This window comes from Leopardus geoffroyi, chromosome B4, assembly GCF_018350155.1.
Source record: "Leopardus geoffroyi isolate Oge1 chromosome B4, O.geoffroyi_Oge1_pat1.0, whole genome shotgun sequence".
Classification (NCBI taxonomy): domain Eukaryota; kingdom Metazoa; phylum Chordata; class Mammalia; order Carnivora; family Felidae; genus Leopardus; species Leopardus geoffroyi.
In genome coordinates this window covers 37,057,934-37,084,634 of record NC_059341.1, presented here as the reverse complement: position 1 = coordinate 37,084,634, position 26,701 = coordinate 37,057,934, and the positions used below count along the sequence as shown (strand labels likewise).

At 51.5% G+C, this 26,701-nt stretch overlaps 2 protein-coding genes across 5 annotated transcripts in view; one reads left to right on the top strand and one right to left on the bottom strand.

Annotated features, from left to right (window-relative positions):
* B4GALNT3 (beta-1,4-N-acetyl-galactosaminyltransferase 3) overlaps positions 1-26,701 on the top strand; it is a 140,217-nt gene that overhangs the window by 89,095 nt on the left and 24,421 nt on the right. The window contains exons 11-20 of one of the 2 annotated variants that reach the window (XM_045462778.1): positions 787-896; positions 1,843-1,943; positions 2,233-2,294; positions 2,966-3,761; positions 5,688-6,007; positions 6,668-6,821; positions 7,081-7,153; positions 7,566-7,719; positions 8,322-8,448; positions 10,762-12,958. In XM_045462778.1, coding sequence (XP_045318734.1) covers positions 787-896; positions 1,843-1,943; positions 2,233-2,294; positions 2,966-3,761; positions 5,688-6,007; positions 6,668-6,821; positions 7,081-7,153; positions 7,566-7,719; positions 8,322-8,448; positions 10,762-10,870 — 2,006 coding nt within the window. In that variant the 3' untranslated portion in view covers positions 10,871-12,958. Of the gene's footprint in view, positions 1-786; positions 897-1,842; positions 1,944-2,232; positions 2,295-2,965; positions 3,762-5,687; positions 6,008-6,667; positions 6,822-7,080; positions 7,154-7,565; positions 7,720-8,321; positions 8,449-10,761; positions 12,959-26,701 lie in introns of those variants that run through there. The other variant, XM_045462777.1, reaches the window with a different exon arrangement.
* Positions 13,814-26,701, bottom strand: part of NINJ2 (ninjurin 2) — a 78,698-nt gene continuing 65,810 nt past the window's right edge. For 2 of the 3 annotated variants that reach the window (XM_045462779.1, XM_045462780.1), the window contains exons 2-4: positions 15,433-15,664; positions 14,723-14,907; positions 13,814-14,207 (exon numbers count right to left, since the gene is read on the bottom strand). In XM_045462779.1, the coding sequence (XP_045318735.1) occupies positions 14,741-14,907; positions 15,433-15,664 (399 nt within the window). In that variant the 3' untranslated portion in view covers positions 13,814-14,207; positions 14,723-14,740. Of the gene's footprint in view, positions 14,208-14,722; positions 14,908-15,432; positions 15,665-23,060; positions 23,182-26,701 lie in introns of those variants that run through there. The other variant, XM_045462781.1, reaches the window with a different exon arrangement.

The window sequence follows — 26,701 nt, the reverse complement described above, 5'->3', positions numbered from 1 at the left end:
CTTGTCATCCAGTCTGGGGACGGTACTCTGCCAGGTTTAGTGGGAGGCAACCTGGGAGACTTGTCACTTCTAGCACAGTATCCCAAAAGTCAAAGAATCATTTTTTCCCCTTGTAGTGTAAAATATAACATGGGTACAGAGAAGCACAAAAAATACGTATGTACAATTTTATAATTATACAAATCATTATAGAACCGACATTGTGTAACCACCTCCCAGGACAGGAAATAGAACTAGAGCCCAGAAATCCCCTGTGCATGCCTCCACAATTCCATACATCATAGTTTCTTAGGGGATCACAACTCTTTGAATCCAGTGAGAGAAATCTGTTCCCACCGAGGTGCTGGAGTTGTCAACTCTTGGGAGAATTTACATTTTTAAAGATGACCAAGTCCCATAACAACTGGGAGGAAATTCAGTTATTGGCACTACACTAGGGTGAGACTTTGTGGCCTCTTGGATGTTTCTAAACCTTTAGTGAGGTTAGCCCAGTACAGCAGTCCCAGTACTGTGCTGTACCTTGAACCAGGGACCGTGTCTGAATCCTTGGCCTCCAAGGTGCTCCCTGAATGCACCCACCCCAGAAAGTGGTGCCAGCCTTGGTTTGGCAACCTCAGCTGATGGACGTGGTCTCTGCCCACTGCTGCCACGAGCAAATACAAAAAGGCGTTTTCTCAGAGCAGAGGCCTTCGGCCCTCCTACTCAGCTGAGTGCCTTCCTGGCTCTAAGCCAGCCCATTCCAGGCTCCCGTCCCCACCCTCACCCCTCTTCCCTTACTGTCCTCAGTGCCTCTGATTCCCAAGGCTCATCTCCGCCATGTCCTGCCTGATTGTCCCTACAAACCCAGCTACCTGGTGGATGGGCTCCCCCTGCAGCGCTACCAGGGACTCCGCTTTGTAAGTCTTGGGGCTGGCCAGTGGGGGCAGGATCCAGAGGGCTTGCTGCCTGTGGCTGAGATGGAGGGGTGCCGGGGCTGACTCTTCCTCCTCCCTATGCCACATAGCAGCAGACGGATGTCCTCACAGGTCCCTGGGCTGGGAGCGCTTGCGTTCCCGGTTGCCTCTCTCACCCACAGGACCACCCTGTAAGGCTCTGCCTTGGGAAGCCCCCACACCAACTCGGCAACAGTGATGATGACATGAGGTGGGGTGGCCCGATGCTTCGTATATTCTCTGTTCCTTGGGCCATACAGTCCTGCCCGGGTCTGACCTACTGGGCTATGAGCCAGCAGTAGTTAATAAACTCATAGTCAAGGCACTGGGGGAAAGTGAACTGTGGATGGGAGGTTAGCTCTAGAGAGCCTGTAGCCCGAGTAGAAACTGTAGAGGCAGAATGCACACTACTTATCCAGATCTAGAGATGATTAGAAGTCCTCCCCAAGGTCAGAGAATGGGTGGGGTTGAACTGAGATGTTTGTGGGTGACATTGCCTTAAGCTATTTAAGAGGGCCAAAAGCAATGGAATGAATGACAAAAGGGGACTGTGGGATGTTGCAGGTAAAGGTTAGAGGTTGTAGGAGAGGATAAGATGGCAGAAGGAGGAGAGGATGGTCCTGGCTGTAGCTGGGGAGAAGGAGCTGAGATAGGAGATGAGGTATGTGTGCACCAGGAAGCTTGAATTGGGGCTTATGCTTGGTCCAGAGAGCCCAGGAGAGGAGGCCTAAAGAGTGGAATGGAATCCCGGTCTGCATAACAAATTCAGAGCTCAGAACAGCCCGTCTTCCCCTCGCCAGTCCCTAGGAGCCCTAGGTGGTCCTGGCCAGGGGCAGGCTTAACCCTGGTTAGCTGATTTCTTACCAGGATCCTGGGCTCTTATTCCTGCTGCTTCTTTCTCTGCCTCCAGGTTCATCTGTCCTTCGTTTACCCCAATGACTATACCCGCTTGAGCCACATGGAGACCCACAATAAATGCTTCTACCAGGAAAACTCATACTACCAGGACAGGTGAGTGACACTGAATGGAGTAAGGAAATGACCTTATGGATGGGTTCCGCAAAAGCCAGTAGAGCTTCATGGACCAGAGGGGACACAAATGTTCTTCCAGGCCAAGGAGACTTGGCCCTTCCTGGGCGCGCCACACACACACACACATACACACACTCTCTTGCCCAGCCTCCTTCCTGCACCCTAGTCCCCGGCATGACTCCATATTGCTGTGGGGGCTTCAGGCAGAGCCTCACTCACGAGCCTTCAGGGCACCGGGGGCCAGTCTACCTCTGCCTTCCTCCTACAGGTTCAGCTTTCAGGAGTACATCAAGATGGACCAGCCTGAGAAGCAGAAGCCGGAGCAGCCAGGTACAGAGTGACAGCTGAGGCTTCCAGGTCAGGCCGAGAGGGGTGACCATGGTCTGTTTCTAGGGGGAAGTTCAGACCATGCCAGCCCTGCCCCTGAGGAGCTTAAAATCCAAACCACACAACCCCTCCTCCAACCCAAAGGAGTAGAGAGTGGTACTCCTACCTTCTCCATACCGGTAGAAAATGACACTGTTTTTAACAGCATGCTGCAGTCAGCTGGAGGAGATTTAGAGCCCTGGAGGAGATTCCTTGGACTGCTTGAGGGCATCGCTGTCCCTGGCACCTCACTGGAGAAGTCTGCTGTAGAGAAGCACTGTCTCTCTGTGGCCCTCCTTCCTGAGGGATTAGGGCACGTCCAGGGCCATTTGTTGGGTCCTACAAGTGTCAGGCACCTGCTAGGCACTTTGTGTATTTTATGTCACTCCATCTTCATAACAACCCTATGGAAGATGGGCTATTATTCCCTTTACACGAAGGAAGAAATGAGTTAGTTGAGGTTAGTAACTCACCCCAGGTCACACAATAAATAAGTGAGTGAATAGCAGAGCCCAGATGCCGTCCCCATCTGAAACTCCTTGGTGTGTTATACAGATGATCAATAGCTATCTTGTATATCTCGTTTGGGAAAGGTTAGCAACTCCAATGTGAGGAATGGTTGTTATTAACGACAGGTTTCAAGGAAGGCCTTCTAGAAGAATCCCAATATGGAGAAGCAGTGGAGGAGACCCTTGACTCCAATGACCAGAATGCCAGGATGCCAGAGGGAAAACCAGTGCCCACCTTTACCCCTGGGCAGGATGTCACTGACTACCACCTCCGAAGCCTGCGGAAACTCCTGGCTCAGCCCTGGGAGGGTCCACTGACACCCTTTTCCAAGAGGAACTCCACAGCTCCCTTCCCTGTGAGGACCAGTGATGTCCCAGTCCAGCCCCCAGAGAAGCAGGGGAGAAGACCCAGCCCTGGGCCCAGCCAAGATCCCCCTCCCTCTGAGAAGTGGCCTCCGGGGCATCTGGCAGGGAACCTGCCTCAAGTCAAGGGGCCCAGGCCCACTGGTGACAGCCCCAGGAAGACGCTAGGGCAATCCCAGTGGCTGAATCAAGTTGAGACATACATTGCAGAGCAGAGAAGGGGGGACAGGATGGAGCTTCCAGCCCCCAGGAGGGGTTGGCCCGGGGAGGGAGAGGTGGTGGTAGCTGCAGGCCAGGAAGGACAGGCGGAGGGAGAAGAAGAGGGGGAGGAAGAGGAAGAGGAAGAGGATGTGAGTGAGGTGTTCGAATACATGCCCATGTTTGACCCCGTGGTAAGCTGGGACCAGACCTTCAGTGCTCGGAACCTGGACTTCCAAGCCCTGCGGACTGACTGGATCGATCTGAACTGTAACACATCTGGCAACTTGCTGCTTCCAGAGCAGGAGGCTCTTGAGGTCACACGCGTCTTCCTGAAGAAGCTCAACCAGAGGAGCCGGGGGTAAGGTAAAGGGCTCTTCTGGGACCGGGGCTGGGGCTCGCGCAGCCAGCTGGCCTGGGGGCAGGGACCTGGGGGCTGTAGCACGGTCCCCTGCGGCAGGCTCCGTGGAAGATCAAGCACCTGGGACCCCCCGTCCCTGAGATGAGGTGTACCCGTCAGGTCTTTGTCCCACCATCAGGCAAAACTGAGGCTAAAAGAGACAAGACCCCAGGTATGGGCTACAAGGGCGAGGGCAGCAAGCATGGCCTTACTTCTTTGTTTGTTCATTCGTTCATTTAACCAATCAGCATTCTTTTAATTGAGATAGAATTCACGTACTATTTAATGTCCCGTTTTACAGTGTAGTTTTAGAGTGTACAATTTGGTGGTTTTTAGGTATATTCATAATGCTATGCAACCATCACCACTATGATTCCTATCATTTTCATCCCTTGTAAAAGACACTCTGTACCTGTTAGCATGACTTCTGTTTCTCCCTCCTCTCAGTCCCTGGCAACCACTACTCGACTCTCTTCTGCTACAGATTTACCTATAATAGTCATTTCATGTAAATGGAACGGTGTAATATGTGGCCTTTTGTTTCTGGTTTCTTGCACTTAGCTTATTCATATTGTAGAATGTATTGAGTACTTCATTCTTTTGTACAGCTGCATAATATTCCGCTGCGTGACTATGCCATGGATTGTGTGTCCATTTGTCAGTTGATTGACATTTGGGTTGCTTCCACTGTGGGACTATTATGAATACATTGGTGGGCAAATTTTTGTGTCAGCATGTTTTCAGTTCTCTTGGTGATATACCTAGGAGTAGAACTGCTGACTTTTACAGTAACTCTGTTTAACATTTTGAGAAACTGCCAATCTCTTTTCCAAATCAGCTGCACCATTTTTCATTCCCATCAGTGGTTTCAATTTCTCTACATCTTTGTCAACGCTTGTTATCTTCCTTTCTTTAAAATAGCCATTGAGGCGGGGGGCGCCTGGGTAGCTCAGTCGGTTGAGTCACCGACTCTTGATCTTGGCTCATGTGTTGGTCTCACAGTTTGTGGCATTGAGCCATGTATTAGGCTTCGCCATTCTCTCTCTCTCTCTCTCCCTCTCTCTCTGTCCCTCCCCTGCTTGTGTGCTCTGTCTCTCTCAAAATAAATAAATAGGGGCGACTGTGTGGCTCAGTCGGTTAAGTATCCAACTTTGGCCCAGGTCATAATCTCACAGCTTGTGAGTTTGAGCCCCGCCTCAGGCTCTATGCTGACAGCTCAGAGCCTGTAGCCTGATTTGGATTCTGTGTCTCCGTCTCTCTCTGCCCCTCCCCTGCTCACTCTCTGTCTCTCTCACTCTCTTTCAAAACTAAACATTTTAATTAAGAAATGAATTCATTAACAATCCTAAAGTGTGTGAAATGGTATCGCTTTATGGTTTGGATTTGCATTTCCCTAGTGACTAATGATATTGAGCCAACCAATCAACATTTATCTGATAATCCATGTGTCTTATGTACTCTGAGCAGAGTATTTTATTAATGAGGGTCAGTTTCTGAAGGACACACATTCACCTTACATACTTAGGATCTTAGAGCTATAACAGACTTTAGAGATCATCCAAGGTCAATTAGGTACATTTTTAAAGATGGAGGCAGTGAACACTAGAGATTAAGCATCTGGTGTAAGTTTGTTCTTTCTTTCTCTCTGTCCCTCTCTTTCTTTCTTTTCTTATTTCTTAAGTTCTACACCCAGCCTGGGCCTTGAACTCATGACCCTGAGATCAAGTTGCATGCTCTACTGGCACCCCCTGGTATAAGCATCTTAGCCAAAGGCATCGCCAGGACAAAAACCAGGGTCTCCTGACCTCCTTACAGGCTTCTACCACACCATGTTACCCCCACAGTAGGGGAAGGAATTACTCAAGCTGCCCGCCCTTTCTGCCACAGGAAGTACCAGCTGCAGCGAATTGTGAACGTGGAGAAGCGCCAGGACCAGCTACGTGGAGGTCGCTACCTCCTGGAGCTTGAGCTGCTGGAACAAGGCCAGCGCCCAGTGCGGCTCTCCGAGTATGTGTCTACACGAGGCTGGCAGGGCATCGATCCAGCTGGTGGGGAAGAGGTCGAGGCCCGGAACCTGCAGGGCCTGGTTTGGGGCTCACACAACCGCCGGAGACATGTCTTGAATGTCCGGGCCCCAGAGCCCAAGCTGTGTTGGCCCCAGGGCTTCTCCTGGAATCACCGAGCCGTGGTCCACTTCGTTGTGCCTGGTGAGCCTCAAGCTGAGCCCGGCCATTATCAGCAGAGTGGGGATCCTAAAAGTAACCGTGAGCCACCCAGGTCTCTGCTCACTGATTTGATCTCATAAGAACCTGTGGGAGAGGCCACCTTATAGATGAGGACCCAAGATCACGTGACTGAGTGTTGGCGTTGGAAAAGATGCTGACTCTCGGGCCAGTTGCTCTCCTATTATAACAGGTTTCGGGGTTGGGTGCAATCATGGCCAGATTGTTGTACTGGGGTTTGCAACTACTCTGGGGAATAAGACATAGAGGGGGTTACCTGGTTTTTATAGTGGAAAAGGGGAGCACGTAACAGACATGTGTAACTGTGGGCTAGGGTGATAATAGGATGGGCAGATAACAGTGAGACAGCATGATCGGGTGACTAGGAGAGCTGAGGACAAGCCCCGTCCAAGGCTTTCCCATGGGGCCCTGCCTGGAGGCTCTGTAGGCAGCAGGGTATAGAGCCCCCTTTCACCGGTAAGCTCTCCCTCCACCTTCCACCTCCCTGCAGCATTGCTGGTGGTTTCCATAGTTGTATTACCCCTAAGCGGAGGTCTGATAGGGTCCTGACTCATGTAGGAGCTGGCAGTGGGGATGCCTTTCTTTGCATTATCACTTCTTTCTCTCTGTTGCCCACCATGGCAGTAAAGAACCAGGCGCGCTGGGTACAGCAATTCATTGGAGACATGGAAAAGCTGTTCCAGGTCACCGGTGACCCACACTTCAATATCATCATCACGGACTATAGCAGTGAGGACATGGACGTCGAGATGGCCCTAAAGAGGTCCAAGCTGCGGAGGTGAGGAGGTTCCCTGGCCAGCACACGGCCTTAGCCACCTGCTTTCTGAAGTCTCAGGACTGCTGGGTCCTAGGCAGAGCCCAAAGTCCCACCTGGCTTTCCTGAGTCCCAGTCTCTGGCTTTCTCCAGAGGACTCACCTGCCCATAATCCCATCCCAGGAGCACGCATCATCCCTCCTCCATGCCTGCTGGCTTCCTCCAGGGACCATTGCTGCTGAGCCCTGATACTCTGCCCTCCCCTCCTCTCTTCTCCCTGCAGCTACCAGTACATGAAGCTAAGTGGAAACTTTGAGCGTTCAGCTGGGCTTCAGGCTGGCATAGACCTGGTGAAGGTAATAACCTGGGAGGGGCTCTGGAGACGTGGTTACAGATTGGTTAAGAGGAGGAGACATTTGGGATATGTGCGGTGGTCCGCTCCTCACAGCAGGAGGGAATGAGGACACGGACGTTCCACTCTGCTATGGGGCAGGGCCAGTGCCAGGGTGGGACTGAACAAATGACACTGGAGCATTTGTCCTGAGTCCTTGCAGTTCATACATTGTGGAGGGAAGGCATCAGAACTCATTCTCTGACTCTGAGAACTGCACTCTGGTGCCCAGTACTATGGAAATCTGCCCAACAGTTTGTATTATGGAAGTTTGTCCATTATTCAAATGAGAAGGACCTAAGGATCATTCTAGGGAGTGGCCTGACCTCTGAGCCCTGGTCCGTAGGGTCTACTGACCCTCCCCAATTTGTCCCCAGGACCCACACAGCATCATCTTCCTATGTGACCTCCACATCCACTTCCCAGCTGGAATCATCGATACCATCCGGAAGCACTGTGTAGAGGGCAAGATGGCCTTTGCCCCCATGGTGATGAGGCTGCACTGCGGGGCCACCCCCCAGTGGCCTGAGGGTGAGCTCTGCCCTGGGCTGGGGAGGGTAGGAAAGTCCTCTCTGGCCTTGGTTCTTCATCCCAGAGCTGGAAACAACCACGTCTGCCATGACAGCATCCCCACCCCCTGCCTGCTGCTTCTGCCCATTGGATGGTCCACCAGAGAGGTGCCTGAGGGCTGTGCTCATGGCCACAGCAGCAGCAACGATGAACACTTCCTCCCCATCTTCCTTTCTCCCTTCACCAGACGTTTACTGTGTGCCAGACTCTATGCCCTGTGCAGATGGAAAAAAAATGGAAAGACAGGCTCCCTGCCTCTGGAGAGGGAAACAAATAAGAAAGGTGCACTGGGCTGTGCCTCCAGTGACTGCTGCTGTCAGATCCTGTTGTAGAGCCCATGGTCCTTCCCTTTTAGGACCGCTGCTTCCATTGGCCCCTGAACGTTAGCGTCGGGGGCTTCCCCCCAGAACAGGCAAGGGACTTGTTCAAACGAGACAGCTTTCAGCCTCAGGCACCCCATCCTCTGTCTTTCAGAGAAGGCTCTGGGAATGCAGCCCAGAAGCCTTCATTGCTTCCTCCTGGCCCCTGGCTCATCTCACCGGGGGATTCTCGTCTGTCCACAGGCTACTGGGAGGTGAATGGGTTTGGACTGCTCGGCATCTACAAGTCAGACCTGGACAGAATCGGGGGCATGAACACCAAGGAGTTCCGAGATCGCTGGGGTGGGGAAGACTGGGAACTGCTGGACAGGTGACTGGGAAAGGAGGGCATCTGAGGGACGTGCTGGGATCCCATCCCATCAGGTGCTCTGGGGAGGGAACAGGGCTAGACGGATGGTGTCCCGGCCCCCTGGGCTGCAGACTCCTGATATGCAGGTAAAGAGCACTGTACTCAAAGGAAGCCCCACCACTTACTGGGGGTCACATTACCTGCCTGGCCGAGACTCAGTTCTGTATGTATTAGAAGGGGGATGATACCGCCTCTGCCTGTGTCACAGGGTTGGCATGGAAATTAAAGCACATGGTATGCTGTCAGGGTAAAGCACAGCAAGGTGCTGTGGGAAAATATGGCTGCATTCTCCCGAATTGGAGCTCTCTTCCCCTCTGCCATTGCCTGGCTGGGAAGGCTGAGGCTGTGGGAATCGATAAGAGAGACAGGTGAAGGGGCAGGAAAGACTTTGGGGCTGACAAAAGAGGCAGTGTGGATCATTAAAGGGTAGCAAGATATCCAGGAGGTCCTGGTCCCTGGAAGCCCTGGGAGAAGGGAGTTTCAGGGAGGAGGAAAGAGTGGAAAGAAGGAGAAAGAAGAACCCCAGACAAGCTGCAGCCTTGGCAAGCGGGCGAGAAGAGGGTGCTGAAGCAGGAGCAGGCAGGCCGGGACCCCAAGTTGCAGGGGATCGTGGAGCGTGCTGGTGGTGAGGCAGTGGAGGCTGTATCAGTATGAGATTCCTCTGTCAAGAAATTTGCTTTAAAAAGAAAGAAAGAAAGAAAGAAAGAAAAATTTGTTGCCAAGAGAGGCTACTAGCCCAGTAGCTTAGTAGAGCATGAGGCTCTCGATCTCAGGGTTGTGAGTTCAGTCCCCATGTTGGGGGTAGAGATTATTTAATAAGTAAAAGTTTAAAAAGGAAAGAAAGAAATTTGTTGCCAAGGGAAGGGGAGGGAAAGAGGATGATACCTTGAGGTTTGGGCTGAAGGGACAGGGGGCAGAGGAGGGAAAGGGGAGACAGCAAAGAAAGAAGGGACCAGTGTCTAGAGGATGTCACAGACAAAGTCAGGAGACCTGGAAGGGTGGGGACGCTTCTAAGAGACAGCCAGCCATCACTGGAGGCCTGTATTTGGCAGGTGATTTACATCAGTCCCTTGTTTGTTTGTCCCCAAACTTCTGTGAGGGGGTGTGGTTATCTCCATTTTCCAAACAAGAAAACAGCTTGAGGAGAAGTTAGTACCTGTCCTAAATCCCACAGCTAGGGAGTGCCTAAGGCTTAAAACTGGGTCTGTGTATGTTTTTTTTTTCCCTCAAGGGAGAAAAGAAAAGGGAGATATGCTGTATATACAGAAGTTGCAAAGGAGGTAGTTTGAAGGAGCTCATATTAGATAACCCAGCTCTCACAAAACTAGGCCAAGGCAGATCCCAAAGTGGATGGAAGCCTAGTCTAGCGGTTACCTCCACCCTTGATCTCCCTGCCGGGCTGGGCAGATGCACACTTCAGTACAGCCTTGCTGGAAGGACAGTCTCTCTGTGAGAGGGACCCCATGGGCTAAGCATATAGAAAAGCAATGGGGGAATCTGCTCCCTCTGCCTCCATCACATACGTAATGTGTCCCCTGTAGGCTGAGCTCCTGGTGGTGGGCACAGGGTGTGTGCCAGGAGCTGTACTGAGCCCTTCTTCCCATCAGCTCTAGCCTTTACCACCAGCCTCCAATATATGTGATGTGTGTGTGTGTGTGTGTGTGTGTGTGTGTGTATGTATATATATGTGTGTATATATGTATTGTATTTATCAGAAAAAAACTTGCACAATATGAAATTGTGTTGTTCAAGAGTTGAGTGTATATTCTCCTCTTTTTTTTTCTCTAATGTTTATTAATTTATTTTTGAGAGAGAGAAAGAGCGCAAGCAGGGGAGGGGCAGAGAGAAAGAGAGAGAGAGAGGGAGACAGAATCCAAAGCAGTCTCTAGGCTCTGAGTTGTCAGCTCAGAGCCCAACGTGGGGCTCGAACTCACAAACCATGAGATCATGACCTGAGCCGAGGTTGGAAGCTAACGGATTGAGCCACCTAGGTGCCTCATCATCCTCCTCTTTCTAGAGATTGGCAAACTGGGACTCTGGAAGGTGACGGGTTTTACGGGCTTTCCATAGTAAGGAGCTGGAATTCAAACCCAGGCTGTCTGGCTCCAAAGCCCATGCTGTGTGCATGCCCTGCGGGGAGTAAACAGAGAGAGAGACAGAGACAGGGTCTGACACAGATGTATAGATGCGGGAGGGCGGGATCTTCAGGGGCCTCGGCCTCTCCCCAGCTGCCTCTTGTGCTTCTGTTGCTCACCCTGCCCCTCCCCTACTCAGGATCCTCCAAGCAGGCCTGGAAGTGGAACGTCTCTCCCTCAGGAATTTCTTCCATCACTTCCATTCCAAGCGAGGCATGTGGAACCGCCGCCAGATGAAGATGCCGTGATCCCGAAGGGTGGCCCACTGGACTGACTGCTTCCTGCTCCTTGACTTGTGCTCGCTCCCCAAAGCCCCTACTCACGGTTGAGAAGGAGAGGGAAGGGGAGCAGAAGCCATGGCCGGGCTCCAAGATGCCTCAGAGCTAACACCCTCACTCCCCCGAGAGCTGTCCCCTCACACAGACAGCTGCTGAGGCCTGTCTCTCTACCCTCGGGGCCTCTGAAGGGAGGACCTTGAGAGAGGGACCAGGAGGGGCCGTGCACTCAGTTGACAGAGATGGACCGGCTCCCGGGGAAGGCAGCACAGTTAAGGAAGGAAAGACCTGTTGGAGCAATGCCAACCTATCTGTGAGGTGCATTCCAGCATCTACCCACGCTCCTCCCAGGGAGTAGTGACTGTGCCCTGGAAACTCTTCTCTTGGACATACTTCATTGGGGTTTTTATTTTTCTAACAGAAAACCAAAACTAACTGTCCAGACCCAGCACTGACTGTGAGAGAGGGATGGAGTCGTGCATTTAGGGTACATTCCCCACTTGCATACCTCAGACCCACTCCTGTGTAGCGATGTGTCCCTTGGTCCTTGACCCGGCAGCTGATTTATAACCAGAGGAGTTCTCAGCTCTACCCCAGGCTCGTGCCTTCCAGAGACACGCACATCTCTCCCAGGTAGCCACTGAACAGCTGGCCACCGATTAGGGCATTAACCTTACCCCCCAGGCGGTGCTAACTTCAGACTGACAAGAACACAGAAGTGGCATCATCCTCGAGGTGCCCCAGTGGGGTTGGGATTCTGAGAACGGGTGGACAGCGGGCTTTCATTCCTTGGCATCTGGCATACAGGCCGTGCAGGACGGGCAAGGTGGGTGGAGAAGGCAGGAAGAGAAGCCCCTTTCCCGACCCGCCTGTAAGCATAAGCCTTGGGGAGACCATGAAGCAGAGAGGAAAGAGGATGGGAATGTAAGCCATGGACTCAGATGCGAAGAGGAGGTGGGCATCCAGCAGGATGGGAGGAAAAGGAAGTGGAAATCCTGAGTCCCCACAGCTCTGCTTCCCCACAGCCTTGCCCTCCTGCAGGGGGATCCCCAGCCCTGGCCTTGCTTGGAAGAAGAGGAAGGGGTGTGGGCAAGACAGAGGAACAGGGATCAGGGTAGTAAGGGGCAAGGCCACGGGTTGGGGGAGGTAAGGGCATCACCCTGTGATCTCTTCCCCAGTTGGAGGGGAGTGGGGCCCAGAGGAACCGAAAAGTGAAGCGACCCTTTCTGGCACCTGATGATCACACACTTCTCTTGCACTAAAAATCCCCTGGGGCCTTTGGGGCTGGGTTTTTTTTTTTTTTTTGCCGCCACTGCTGCCTCTGCCGCTGCTGCTGAATTGACGAATGGTGTGTGGGAGTGTCGGACACTTGCTGTGGAACTTCAGCGTCTGCTTAGGGAGGGGAACGCAGAGCTCGCCGCTGCTGGGAAGAAGCACTCCTAGCTGTTGCAACAGGGCCCAGGATGCCAGTCAGCGGAGCCCCACAGAGCTGTGCTGTGATAGAATCCAAGTCACAGCATTTGGAGTTGCAGGGTCTACCCGGTGGGCCTTGCATTCACCAAGGGCACATGTTTGGCATCTAGGAGATTGGGGTCCGTTGAGAACCTTCTGGAGGTTGAAGAGAATTCCCTGCCCCTCTCTAAGAAATCAAGAAGGACAAAGAGTTTCCAATTAATAGGCTGTGGCTGTTGGATGCCATAGCTGCCCCCTGGGCTATGGGTTTTCTCAGAGCCTGCTCAGGCTTACTGCCTTTGGGAAAGGACTTCAGGGAGTCAGTGAGAGCTAGGGTTGGCTGGCTGGGGTGCCAGCTTTCTCTCTGGGGCCAGGGTCACCCTTGGGCATGGCACTGGAAGGCCTGAGCCAACCCAAAGAGCTCTCCAACTTCCATTCTTTTGATGACGGGAGCGAGCCTAGCCTCCTACGCCCTGCTCGCACACCTCTCTGACCCTGGCCAGTGCCTTGTGTTTGACTTTGTTACCTCCACACCATCTGCCTTAAGGGGGAGGGCCTGGTAGGCCCCTGCTCTGTAGGGAAATGTGTCGGGTGGGGGGAGGGAGTGGGATGGGGGGGAGGAAATTGTTAAATACAGCATCTTCTTAGAAAACGAAGTGGCTCGTGTGTTTTTCCCCTTGCCCATCAAGATGGGAGAGGGGTGGGCGAAGAGGCCCAGGGTTCACGTCTCTGTCCCTTAGTAGTCAGGCCTCTGATGGATGTGCCAAGGACCCTCCACACCACCCTCCATCCTTTACCATTAGTTGGGTGCCTGCTGTGTGGGGAACTGCATGGTTTACTCTGGAAGGGGCCGGCACTCTTCCTGCCTGCAGAGTTCACGGTCTGATAGCAGACTGGGCATTTTCTGCTCAGCAGATTTGTGGAGATTGTGGTTTCAGTGGGGAAACGCTGATGGACACCCTGGGTGAAGAAGGCTAGACATAGGGCCAGAATGGTTTGGTCAGCAGCAGAGAGAAGCCAAGATGTGACTTATTTTAAAGTAGCAGACAATCTAAAAATCATTTCTGTTTGAGCTACGGATGCCCTGTTGACATTTTATGGGTGCAAATTTACCTTTCCAGTTCTGTTTTGCATAGGCAAAGATCAAAATGAGTTTGTATGCCTTAAGTACATGCCTAAGAGAAAGTGCTAATTTGAAAGCTATGATAGGTTTATAACAAGTTCCCAAAAAGGATTGCGCATACATGGATCAATCCAGAATTGACTAATCTGCCACTGATGTAGCAGGTGGTAATTAGCCCAAGGCAGGCGGGGCCAGGAAAGTTGACTCAGCAGAACCCAGAGAAGAGGGAGTGATTTAAAAGATTTTTCTCCCTCCGGACTTAGGTTTGCTCCTTCAAGCTCTTTCCAGTTGCTGGAGAGGGCATCCAGAGACCAGCCCAATGCATAAAGACTGACTCATAGTGGATTTGCAGAAAACTTTATAGATAGAAATCATTCCATTTTACAGAAAGGGAAAACTGAGGCCTGGAGCAGAGGAAATGGATGAGGCAGAGGGGAAGGAATGAGGTGGAGTAAGAACCAGAGTCCTGAAGCTGGGCGGGCTTGACCTTAGATAGACATGTCTTAGATTCTGGAGATGCTACTAGAAAGACTGGCAGTACCCCAGTCTGAGTTCAGGACTCCAGACCAAGATGGGATTCAGACCAGTAAAATAGTACATCTTATTTCAGATGCTGTGGGTAGGGATCAAGGGCATCTACACAGCCCTTTTTGGAGCTCTCCCAGGGGCTGTCGAAAGTGCCCATCAGCCTAACAGATCAGGGAGGAAAGGTGGAAGCAGTTCCAGACCCAGGACCTGTAGGGGAAGCAGAGAAGAGGCAGTGAGGAGGGCAGACCAGACCAATGGCCCTCAGACTTTAATGCACACACAATTCCCCTGGCAGCCTTTTGAAAATGCAGATGCCCATTCAGTAGATCTGGAGTGGGGCCGGACAGTCTACATTTCCTGCAAGCTTCGGTGTTTTTGCTGCTGGTCCAGGGACTACAGTTTGAGTAGCAAGGACTGCTGGGCAGCGCCAAGGAGGAATCCCTACTGCATCTTCCCTCTTGCCAGAGGGGCAGAGCCAAGCACTAACCACACTGGCTATAGAAAAACCCATCCCAGGCTATAGAAAAGCTCAAGCTTAATTGCTGAGGAAGAGTCACCTGTTAACAGCACGTGGGGACTTTCTGGGCCCAGATCCAAGCTCTTCTCTAAGATCCCCTCCTTGCCTCAGATCTCTTTCCCCTTTTGCTTGCAAAGATGTCACTTTACCCCAAACGCCCAGAGCTGAGAAAAGGGTCATTTGGCGACCTTCCATCCTCCCTCACCTGGGTCCCAGGCTGTGTTCAGAGGGGATTCCTTGAGGTCCTGGCGGCCAGGAAGCCTGTCTTCTGTGCCCCGAAGGCTGTAATGAAGACGTTGATGATGACAGTGATGAAGACCAGGGTGGTGGCGGCGTTGTTGAGCTGGTTGAGCTGCCATTGCTTTTCTACTTCATTGAGGTTCAGCCGCGCTGTGGACAAGGGTGGGGGGAGTGGGAAGGGAGGGTCAGGGTGGGGCCACAGCCCCAAACTTCCCTCACCGCATCCACTAGAGGTCAGAGAAAGTCTGGCACCTCAGAGACCTGCGTGGCAGAAAGCAAGGGAGGTGGTAGTCATTGCATTAAGCTGCCTTCTCCCTCACTGCCCAGTCCATGGGGCATCCACACGGTACTTAATGGAATAGGGATTTGGGAAATTATCCTGGGTCATAAGAGTGGGGATGGGTGCTCATACAAAAGGCAGTAGGGACCTCTGCTACAAGTAAGTGAAGGTATTGTGGAGTGACCCCCATGTGTGATACCAGGAGGTAGGATAGGGAGCCTGCTCTGACTGTGGAGGAGTTGTTACTTGGGCGGTTGTCATGCGAGGGGCTACCACCAGGTTAGTGTAAGGCTGAGAAACTGGCGCGTGCAAATGAGGGGTGGCGCTGGGAAGCCGGTGGGGCTTTTCTTTCCACTAGGGGGCGCCAAGGCCGAGTCCAGGCCTGGGCTCCTCACCGATGACCACAAGCAGGATGCCAATGACCACGAGCAGGAGCAGAGAGATGCTGATGAGGGTGACGAGGGTGGTGTAGTAGTGGGCGGACGGCCCCTGCTCCAGCACCGCTTTCAGCCGCGTGGCGTTGGACACGAAGAGGGCCACGTCCAGCATGCTCTCGGCCACGCTCTTCTTGGTGGCGTAGTGGTTCAGGTTGATGGGCTGGCTGCCCCTGGGGTTGGGGTTCCCAGGCTGTAAGGGAGAAAGCACAGGCTTACCTTGAAGGCTCCCGAAAGGGAAGCAGTTGAGAGACTGGAAAGAGGTTTTAAAGCTCTCCTGTAACCTGGTGGTAAACCGAGAGCAAGCAGCACCCTTCTCAGTTTTATGGCCTGAAAGAATAAAGAGTTGGACTAGAAAGCCCTTATGGACCTTTGAACTTGGAAATGATGGAATGTTGTCATTTATGTTTCCCCAGGGTCACGTTCCCTCACACGGCAGGGGGAGGGGAGGGCCTCAGCCCCTTGTGAGATGCACCAACCTCATTTCATTCTCTGTGTTGCCTGGGCCCAGCCTGGCCTTGGGCCACTCTCTTTTCCTCTGAAAAGAAAGCACCTCAGAACACAATAGGAGGAGCTCTGAGACTTGGGGGGAATAGGAAGGGCACCTCATCTCCCAGAATGATGTGGCCCTGAGGCGGGGTGCACAGCTTAGCAAATGGGTCAGGAGCCGTATTTGGATCCCACTCAACAGAGTGGCCAAGAGCCCTGAGGCCACAGCCATGCACATCGGAATGCATGTCTGTAGGCACACAGCGATGCATGCTAGTGGTTTGGGTTTTTTGGCTAGGATTTATTGACATATAATTTACATTTGATTTGATTTTGAAATATAAAACAAAGCTCTTATTCTCAGGAAGTCACTAACTCCAAAAGATGGAGTGACAACATAGGGCTTAGGGAGCAGGCCTCTGGTTTGGGCCCAGAAATTCAGACTGGATGCTGTAGGCAGAGTCCACAATTACTCAGGAGAACTTGGGTGTGTTTTAGGGAGATAAATTTAGGAGTGGTGTTTGGAATGCATGGGCCCAGGCGGGTCCAGAAGCAGGGAGATCCACTGAAAGACTATGGTCTGATTTAGGATCAGGGTGACAAGGAACTGTAGGAGAGTAAGTGAGAAAGGAGAAGAAGGCAGAACTTTGAAAGATGTGACAGCCTGGAAGGAGGGTGGACCTAACCCTGCAGATGACCACAGAGGTTTTCTATTGAGTGGGTGGGTGGGCGGATAGAAGGATGGATGGGGCAGGTCTCAGAGGGCTCTGGATGCTCCTTCTGGATGTTGGGCTTATCCAGAGCCAGCTGGCCTGGTTGGTTGGAGCTAGGGATGCCAAGGCCAGTGCCCCACAAAGGCCTCAAAGCTACAGCCCATGGTTCTAGCCCATTTGGTAAAGGTTTGTCCTGGGTACAATGGACACTTATTAAATGACAGAGTCTATGGAGCAGCCCCCAGGCCTCTCCACAGTTGGAAGGGCTCTGACTAGGGAACAACTGTGAGCAGGGCTTCCCTGCCCATGGAGTTTCCTGTTGGTCATCCCCACTCTTCCTGTCCTTGTCCCTCCCTCCAGTTTCCCCCATAGCTTGACACTTTCTACTCCCTCCAAACCCAGCTCTCAGTTTAAGATCTGATAAACCCTGAAATTACTGCGAAAGCATCTAAGGAGACCCCTCTCTTAAAATTTGCATATTAACAGTGGACAAAACCTTAAACCCAAAGCTCTAGTGTTGTGTTCAGAGCATTGCCCAAATACTGTGTGAGGGGCTGGGGGACAGAAGGGGCTGTTTGCTTGGGGACACAAAGATCTTCCCAAGCTTTAACAAAAAATATTGCTATCTATAAGTTTTAATAGAGCCAGCTGGCTTCTGTTGTTCAATGGCTCTAAGAAAGCCATTGTTGGGGCACCTGGGTGGCTCAGCTGCTTAAGTGTCCGACTTTGTCTCAGGTCATAATCTCGAAGTTCGTGGGTTTGAGCCCCTACACTGGGCTCTGTAATGACAGCTCAGAGCCTGGAGCCTGCTTCAGATTCTGTGTCTCCTTCTCTGTCTGCCCTTCCCCTGCTCACGCTCTGTCTCTGTCTCTCTTTTTCTTTCTCAAAAATAAACATTAAAAAATATATATTTACAAAAAAAGGAAGAAAAAAGCCATTGTTTCACAGAGGGTACAGTCTTATCTTTCCCTCTTTGATTTAGGGCCTGCTTCTATTTTGGTTTGTGCTGATTCAGGGCTACTTTCTAGCTAAGGATGTTTTTTCAGTGTCTGGTTTGGTGGCTGTGGGAATGTCTGCAGAGTGCCCCCTCTGAGCCCCAGAAGGCTCCAGATCTCCAGAATGTCCACATGGTGGCACACAAGGTCCAAAGAAATGACTAGGGCAGCCCGGCTGCACGGGCGCCAGGATGGTGTTTCTCCCCCGAGGGATCCATGGGCAGGACAGGATAGGACTGGCCTGAAACCTGGACCCCTCAGAGGCCCAGCACAGGGAGCCGGGTTCACAAGCCAACCTAAAACCCACCAAACACGTGTCAAATGAGAGCCAAGAAAAAAACAATACTGACGGGGCCCAGGGTGGGGTGGGGAGAAAATAGAGGGAGGGGCCCTGGGAAAGGGGCCTCCAGCCCAGCCTGCAGCCTGGGGGATGGTGTTAGAAGGGAGATGGTTTGAGACTCTGCAAGAAGTTGCTTTGAAAGGGGTTCCCTCACGGAAGCATCTTTAAAAAGCAGGGCAAAGGTTTTCTTAATCCTTCTTGGACAGTTTAGGTGCAGAGGCAGAGGGATGGATGAAACGACCTGAGAGCCCTCCCTTACAGCTTGAAGATTCAATCGGATGGACCCTTAAATCCTGCAGGATGCCACCCTTTGTACCCACAGCCCAGAGAGCAACCCAAGGAAGGGCCAGGATTAAAGAGGAGGGTGGGGGTGGGGTGGAGCGGCCCAAGCTCAGGCCCTAGGAGCTGGCCCTTTAAGGCCAGGCCCAGGCTGGCTGGGAACAAAGGCCCGGGAATGTGGGCTGGGCTGGCGTGCAGAGCCACCCAGCATGAGTCATTTATATTTCTTGGGACTTGGGAATCACTGGATCTGGTCGGCTCCCTCCGCTGGCCTTGGCGCTAGCCCCCTCCCAGGGCTGCCCCTGCCCCCTGCTGCAGCCTGCAAGGCCAGTCTGCCAGAGCCTCCCCTCTCCTCAAACCCACATGCTCTCACTCCAGCTCCTGGCCCCTTTCATCTGGCTCTTCAGAGCAGGGGCTGCAGGGTTAGGACTCTCAGCCTTTGGGCCCACCCCTGTCTCTGGGCTTGTCACTTTAGGCCTCAGTTTCCAAATCTATGAAAGAGAAGGAAAATCCCATCTCTGGAGGGGTGGAGGCTATGGAGAGACAGAATGAGACTTTGTTTCTCCCCAGAGAAAGATAACTACTCCAAGCTCTTCTCCTGTTTCCCCTCAGTCAGATCTTTCAGTGACGCTGTCTCCCAGTGGCATCTGTCTTATTCCATCCTACCCCCCTCAACCCCTCCACTTTTACTTGAAGAAAGCAGGAAGCCGAACCAGAGATTCCAGAATCCCTATTTAAAATGCATATACCCTGAGCGCCTGGGTGGCTCAGTTTGTTAAAATGCATATACCCATGGGAAAGGTAACCCGTCAAAATCATGCCAGCCAATGGCCCCTGAAGCCCAGAAGGGGAATTTGACTGTTATGAAGTTGGAGCAGGGGGGCATCAGGGCAGATGGGAATACACCCAGAGTCCCATTATGGGGTGTCATGGGGGTTCTGGACAACAAGAGGGGCATGATTGTGTTGGCTGGGGTGTGGTGATGCAGGGGGGTTGGAGATCCATTCCTTGTTTCCCCAGCTTGCCCCACTCCTGGGCCTGCCCCAGTACAGTAATTTCCTCTCTCTTCCTTGTCCTTTCCCCTTGTTCCAACTCAGACTTCCCTGTCACCCTGTTTGTCTTGCCAGGTCCCAGCTCCCCAGGCTCTGTGGATTCCATCCCTGGAAGTCATGGATTGCTCCATTGTTCTGCCGGGCAATTATGTATCCCTTCATCCTTGTTGGCGTATATTTTTGTTTCTTTACAAAACTTGAGTTGGATAGGAAAGGAATGCCTCTTTTAACAGAAAAGTAAACACATTTTTACGTTGCTAATTGATATTATGGTCAGTGGGGACCACAAGGCTCCAAGAGATCATTCTGTCCTTTCATGGAAACCAGATTTCAAAGGGGTAAGTAACTGTCCTACCACAAAGCCATGGAATCTGCCACTCAGAATGTTTAGGACCTGGAGCCTGAGGCAGGGAGTGAGAACCCTGTGGAGAAGGAGCAGGCTGAGGGGTAGGGGTTTGTGGCAGCCAGGACAGGATCACAGAAGGCACCCTGGACCTGGGTTCAAATCCTGGGTCTGCTACAAGCTCTAGAGGTATGAGCAAGCCTGTAGCCACCACTGGGCTGCTTTTCTTATCTGTGAGATGAGGAGGGTTAGAATAAATGATTTCTTGGGTCCCTCTGAACACAGAGTGATACAGGTGTGGGGAAGCCCCTGTGTCTAAATAGAGAGTCTCAGGGGTTGAGGACATTCGTCTGAGAGAAGCAGAGGTCAGGCAGCTGTGGAGCAAGGCCCAGAAGCAGATCCAGTGAGCCACTTTGCCCAAGACAGTTCAAGGGCATTGGTGACCCTGCAGTGAGTCATTACTGTCAGCTCTGAGAAAAGCCATATGGCAGTCTCCCCGTGTATAAACTCAGGCTCAAGGTTACAGACAAAATAGGCCCGTGCCTTGTTGGCCTTTCTGTTGGTCTCAAAATGACTATCCAGAAAATCCAGGCCTCTCCCAAAAAGAAAATGGGGATGAGCCAGGCTGTTGGGAGACTCCTTTGGGAAAAAGGGTGGATCCCAGCTCAGGAAGAATGATTTGCTCAAACATATGGATTTGGGTGACCTACTATGCCAATTTGCTCTTAATTAGGTGCCTGAGATCCCTAATCCCGTCAGAATTAAGTTTGAACGGATGCCTGGGTCTGACTTACTGTGCACAAACTCAGTACCCTGGGAATCATAGGTCCCACTTACAGAGTGCATACTTTGTGCCTGGCCCAGGGTTAAACATGGGACCTGAGTCATCTCAGTGAGTCTTCACAAGAACCCTGTGAAATTGGTAAGGGCATGATCATTGTAGTTGGAAAAGTGGAGGCTCAGAGAACCTAAGTAACTTGTACAAGCTCACACAGCACAGGTTTTTATCCCAATTTTCGTTCTCTTTTTTATTAAAAAAACTGTTTTAACGTTTGTTTATTATTGAGAGACAGAACATGAGCATGACCATGGGAGGGGCAGAGCGAGGAGGAGACACAGAATCCGAAGCAGGATCCAGGCTCTGAGCTGTTAGCACAGAGCCTGATGCGGGGCTCAAACCCACAAACCGTGAGATCATGACCTGAGCCGAAGTCAGACACTTAACTGACTGAGCCACCCAGGCGCCCCATCCCAATTTTCTATATGCCTGAGCCTACTCTACCACCTCCCAGAAATTGACAGCATACTCCCTGCCTCCAAGGAGTTTAGGATGGAAAGATAAACGTATGTGGACTAAGATTAAAGAAGACAATTAGTCCCCAAGGATACATATGCACAACTGCTAAGAGGAGGTAAAACACCTGTAGCAGTGAAACTTGCCTCAGGCTTTCCTGAATCTACAGTGTCCCTGAGCCCCTGCACCAGGTGGCAGAAAGGGCACTAGTCCTAAAGTCAAAAGGCTTGGGTTCCAACTGGCAAGAGGTGACCCAGGCGGCTGTGAAGATAAGGTTGACAGAGACTTTTATCCATACCTTTTGAATTTTGAACCATTTGAATGAACTATCTAAATAATAATAATACTAAATTTAAAACAAAAGCAAACACTCACTATAACAAGGCCAATGGCTAAAACAAAGTAGAATATATAACTTCATCATACCCAGGCCTTAGCTTCTCCATCTGTGGAATGGGAGGAGTACCTGCCCTGGTTAGCACAAAGCTGCTGTTAAACAGATCGATGAGATAAAGCAGGTGAATGGGCTTTGAGTATTCAAACAGATATGAGAGAAGCATCTCTCCCACTCAGGATTAGACTTGGCACCTGTGGGCCTAGGGCATGTTTTAAATAATATGCTGTGACTCAGGGCCTGTCCCAGCCCAGATTTCAAAGGCACCATTAGGCTTTCCAGCAAACCCTGTGGTCATCGAAATACTTCTCTGTCCATTTCGACAACACCTGTTCTCACCCCTGCGAGTCTCACCTTCCAGCTGCACCAGGCCCATCTGCCAGGAAGAGACATTCTTGGGGCACCTGGGTGGTTCTGTCAGCTCAGAGCCTGGGGCCTGCTTAGGATTCTGTGTCTCCCTCTCTCTCTGCCCCTCCTCCTCTTGTGCGCATGCTCTCTTGTTCTCTCTCTCAAAAATAAATAAACATTAAAAAAAAAAAGGAAGGGAAATTCTCAGACAAACCCCCCTACACCGGGCCTGGGGTCTCTGCCAGGCCTCGGTGCTACAGGTGCTCAGCTGGCCTGCATGTACCCCTCTCTCTAGCCTGGTGCACTGCTCCTCCTTTCACCCCTGGGAGGGGGCAGAGAGCTAACCCTTACTTATTACTGCTCGGCCTGTGCCAGGCACAGTGATGCTCAGCAGCCCTGGGCCACACCAGATTACTCACTGTTCCCTGAACACACCCCACCCTTCTCGGCCTGCTCCTGCTCAGCTCCAGGACTTAAGGCCTTTCTTTCCCATGCCCTCCCTACCCTCCCAAGCCTCTCATCCCTTCTAGAACCTGTCCCTAGGCACGCTCTGCCCAGACTCTGTGCAAAGGCTGCTGTGCTCCATACTGGCCTCAGGCTTTGCTTAGACCTCTCTAGACGGCTCCTCTGGCTGCCCATTTTAAGGCAAGGATTGCATCTTCAGTATACCTGGGTCCCCTCGGTACCTGGGTCCCCTGGGTGCCTAGCTTGGTGACTTGCCCATGTTACATGCGCAATTAGCGATGATAACATTGAATTTTTTATTTGAGTTTTTTTTCAAAAAGGCAAAACAAAGCATCTTTGAGGGTGGGATTCATACACAATGACTTCTGGGTGAGGGGAGTAGTGTTTGGACAGCGAATCTGCCTTTAAAATAAAAGTCCCTGGGGACACCTGGGTGGCTCAGTCGGTTAAGGGTCCAACCCTTGATCTTGGCTCCGGTCATAATCTTGTGGTTTGTGAGATCGAGCCCTGTGTTGGGCTGATAGCACAGAGCCTGCTTGGGATTCTCTCTCCCTATCTCTCTGCGCACTGCCCCCCCCATCCGGCTCAAAATAAGTAAACTTTAAAAAAAAAAAAAAAGCCCCTTATCCAAGGATAGCCCTTTCCCCACTGGTATCCCGCCTCAGGGAGTGAATGACTCAGATTGGAAACTGCCACTGATATTCAGGCCAAAACCTGCAAAGGCCCAGACCCCTGAGGCCCGGTCTGGGGCTAGCGCTCTGACTGCCTGCTTCCCGGTGCCAAGAGCAGTGGATCTCTTAAAAATCAACAGTCTCTAAACCACCTCGGGTGGGGTGTATTTTGCGTGCTATTCCGGTAATAGTAATACCCAACTGACCCAGAAATCTTCTCCAAGCCTTGGGCGCAGTCTTGCTGAGAAACTCCAGCCCTTGGCCCAGGCTGCAGACCCGGGCTTCAGAGCTGGAACACTGGACACGTGGGGAGGAACCTCCCCCTGGGAAGGTCTGCAATGTCACTGTTCTCCACCAGGGGGCCGCTCCGGGGAAACAGCAAGGCAAGCCCGCCTTAGCTCCACCTGCCAGGGGTCAGGAACCCAAGTGCTTTTGATCCCATTGTGAGGCAGAAGGTGACAGGGTTGCTTTGTAACAAAAAGGGGCTATATAAAAAAGGAAAAGAGTGTGCAGGGAGGGACAGGAAGATATAGGGGTTGCAATAGGAACCCCATGGGGCCTGTTTGCTTTTTCTTAGGAAGCATTTTCCACCTCCCCTGCAAGAGGTCACCTTGTCAATGGCTTTCAGGAAACACTGTCATCTCAGGTCCAAAGTTAATCATGGATTGGCTACATAGAAATTTCCAAAGAATTTTTCTGCTGTCTCCCAATACCCTAAGCAAGAGTACTTTCTAAATGAGCACTTTGCTCTGAGGCTCCCAGACCCATCTGGCATTTGCTCCAGACCCTACTTTGACCATGGGGTTCTCAGCAGCATTCCCCAGGCTCACCCCACCCATCTCCACTCATTGTGATACTCCTCATCTTGCAAAGGCCAACAGATTTGGCTGAAATTGGAACAATAACACTTAATGGTAATACTGTATGCCAGACACAACCCCCACAAAGTGGCTACTAACAAACAGTCCCATTTTACAAGTGAAGTCATTGAGGCTCAAAGAGACCATCTGCCCAAAGCCACCTGATACTACGGGATGGTCTCAATGTCAGAATCCTAAACTATATTCTTCCTTCTATACCGGTGGTTCTTAAAAGGTGGTCCCTGAGGAAGCTGTAGCAGCAATAGAACTTGTTAGAAATGCAAGTTGTCAGAGTCCACCCCACACCTACTGAATCAGAAACTCAGGGTAGAAACCAGCGATCTTTGTTTTCAAGTGATTCTCATGCGAGCTCAAGTGTGAGGCCCATTGGTCTACACCGTGCTGCCGAATGGCAACGGCTAGTGTTTACTGTCTTCTAGGCTCAGGGCCTGACATTTTCATGTTGATTTTGTCGCTGAATTCTTTTAACAACACCTGTTTTATAAATGAGAACATTGGGATTCAGGACAATTCAGTAATTTTGCCCAGGACCACCCAGCTGTTAAATATCAGAGCTGGGATTTGAACCCAGGCAGGCTCTGGAGCCTGTGCACTTGACCACTACACCATACAGTCCCTAGAAGCATAGGGCATTGCAACCCTCTCAAAAGTGGACACTAGTCTAAAGTATGTATAAGTAGCACATTTAAATCTTTCCTCTGAATATGAATAAATCAAAATCTGTATTTCACACCAGCAGCCAGCATACTCCACTAGTTCCTTCCTGCCCAGTGTCCAGTATTGCCTCGTGCTACTGATCACGTGCCTGTTTACAGGGCTCTGATACATTCACCCTTAGATTCTCTTTATGGCTTGACTCAGGAACCTTTACTGAACCTTTCTTGGTCTTGTAGAACCTTCGATTTTGTGGTGGAAACTAAATCCAGATAGGAAGCCTGCACACAGGTAGGTGAAAATGACTTTCAGAACAATTAATCATAAGGTAAAATATCAACATTCCACATGACGGTGCATATGAGTTTTGTATGTCCCCACTAGATCGCACGCTTCCAAAAGGCGGGGATGGTTTCCTTGGGATTTCAGGCAATTAGACTAAGAAGCAGTGAGAGCTGTGCCCACAGTGTCTGGCGATAGTCCAGGTGAAAAGACCTCATGAAGCAGATCATATCTGACAGTGAGGTGGGAAAAGGGAAGCTGGTGCATTTCCCACCCCACCCAGGCCTATGGAGGGAGCCTGCCAAGATTCCTACTTGATTCAGTTCAGCAAACATGTTTTCAGTCCCTACCCTGTGCTAGGCATCTAGGATACAACAGAGATCCCTGCCTTCCCCATAGCCCTGTTCTCCTAATCCCCTGAAATGGCAAGGCTTAGCAGAGAATACAGTGTATCAAGGGGGAAGCCAGGAGATAAAAAAGACTTTTTCAATCCCACCCCAGCAGATAAACGTCATGGGAACAAGGACTTTATCTGTCTTGTTCACTGCTGTGTCCCAGAGCCTGGCACCTAGCCCGGCATGCTGAATGAACTAATGATGCATTTGTCACCCTGTATTCATTTGGATGGGGTTTAAGAGGCAGAACCATGGTGAGCTGTGCTCCATAGGTCTCTTATATAGAGCTCCTTACATGGGCATGTGACTTCTGACCCCCTCAGTCCTCCCTACAGATTTAGTGTGCACGTGTGTGTGTGTGTGTGTGTGTGTACTGTCCCTGTGGTTGCAGTGTCTGGGTCCTGGCATACATGAAACAGGCTGCAGGTGAGGAAGCAATGCTGTTATGCTCACTGCAGCTCCAGAGGCATGTAGGCATGGAGATAGAGAGGAGTCCCCGGAGCAGAGTCTCAGGGACAACAGCCAGGGTGGAAACTGCCATCAAGGGTCGGCCAGCCTTGAGTCTCTGCCCCAGTGGCTTCAGCCAATCCAAAGAGGTCTCAGCCTTCTGTCAGCCAGCCTGCCAGGATAGCTGCAAGCTGAGCCCTAAGAGTCCCTCTCTGCCCAGCAGTCCCCACCTGGCTTCTCATACCTGCTCTCTCTTCCTTCTTCAGGATTCAAATATGGAAGTAAGGTGCACAATCACACATTCTCCCAGGCCAGCTCCTGCACTCTGAGCAACAGATCTGATGCCATGGCCAGGGTCTGGGGAGATGAAGGTTGAGTGAATGGTCGGCATTGTGCTGGGATCTGAACTGAGCCTGGCTGCCATTTCTTCTCTCAGGCAGGTCGTGCAAACTCACTGCTTCTCAGCTTCCTCCTTTGTAAAGGGAGAGGGTACCACCCCTCCCCCTCACAGTGGGGAACTAGTGTATGGTCCAGGCCACATACATGAAAGGGATGACCGTCTGCCAAACTCTGCCAAACCGTTGGCAAAAATGTCCAGTGGGTGCAGGCCAGTTCTCACCCAGCCCCCAGGTTTTCTCTAGAACTAGATCCACCGTGGGTGCTGAACATGTTAAACAGCCCAAACTCTAAATTCTTCCACATGTACAGCTTCTCTTTTAGTAGCTGCATTTATTCAGAACTCGCCCTGTTCTGGGCACTCTTCTAAGTGTTTTCATGAATTTTCTCACTTCTTATAGATACCTTCTAGGAGAAGCACAGGTTCAGAGGGGTTAAGTAACATGTGTGAGGTCACACAACTAGAGATGGGTGAGTCAAAATTTGAACTCAGCTTTGTCTGAGGCCAGAGCTCAAACTCTTAACAACTGTGTTGTTCCGTAAGCCTCTGTTTAGCTTTTGAAGGCCAGATCTCTGAGGACATCTTTCTCCTAGTGCCTGACACAGTATCTGACCAGTAGTGTGTGCTCAGGAAAGAAAGAAGGAGAGAGGGAGGAGGGAGGGAGGGATTGGAAGAGGAAAGAAGGCAGGAAGGCCAGGTAGTCCTGCCCTGAGCCTGGCTGGAAGGACCCTTTCTACAGCTTGGGGCAATGCCCCAGGGCAGCGAGGCAGTTGCTGGGTCACTGCTCTGTC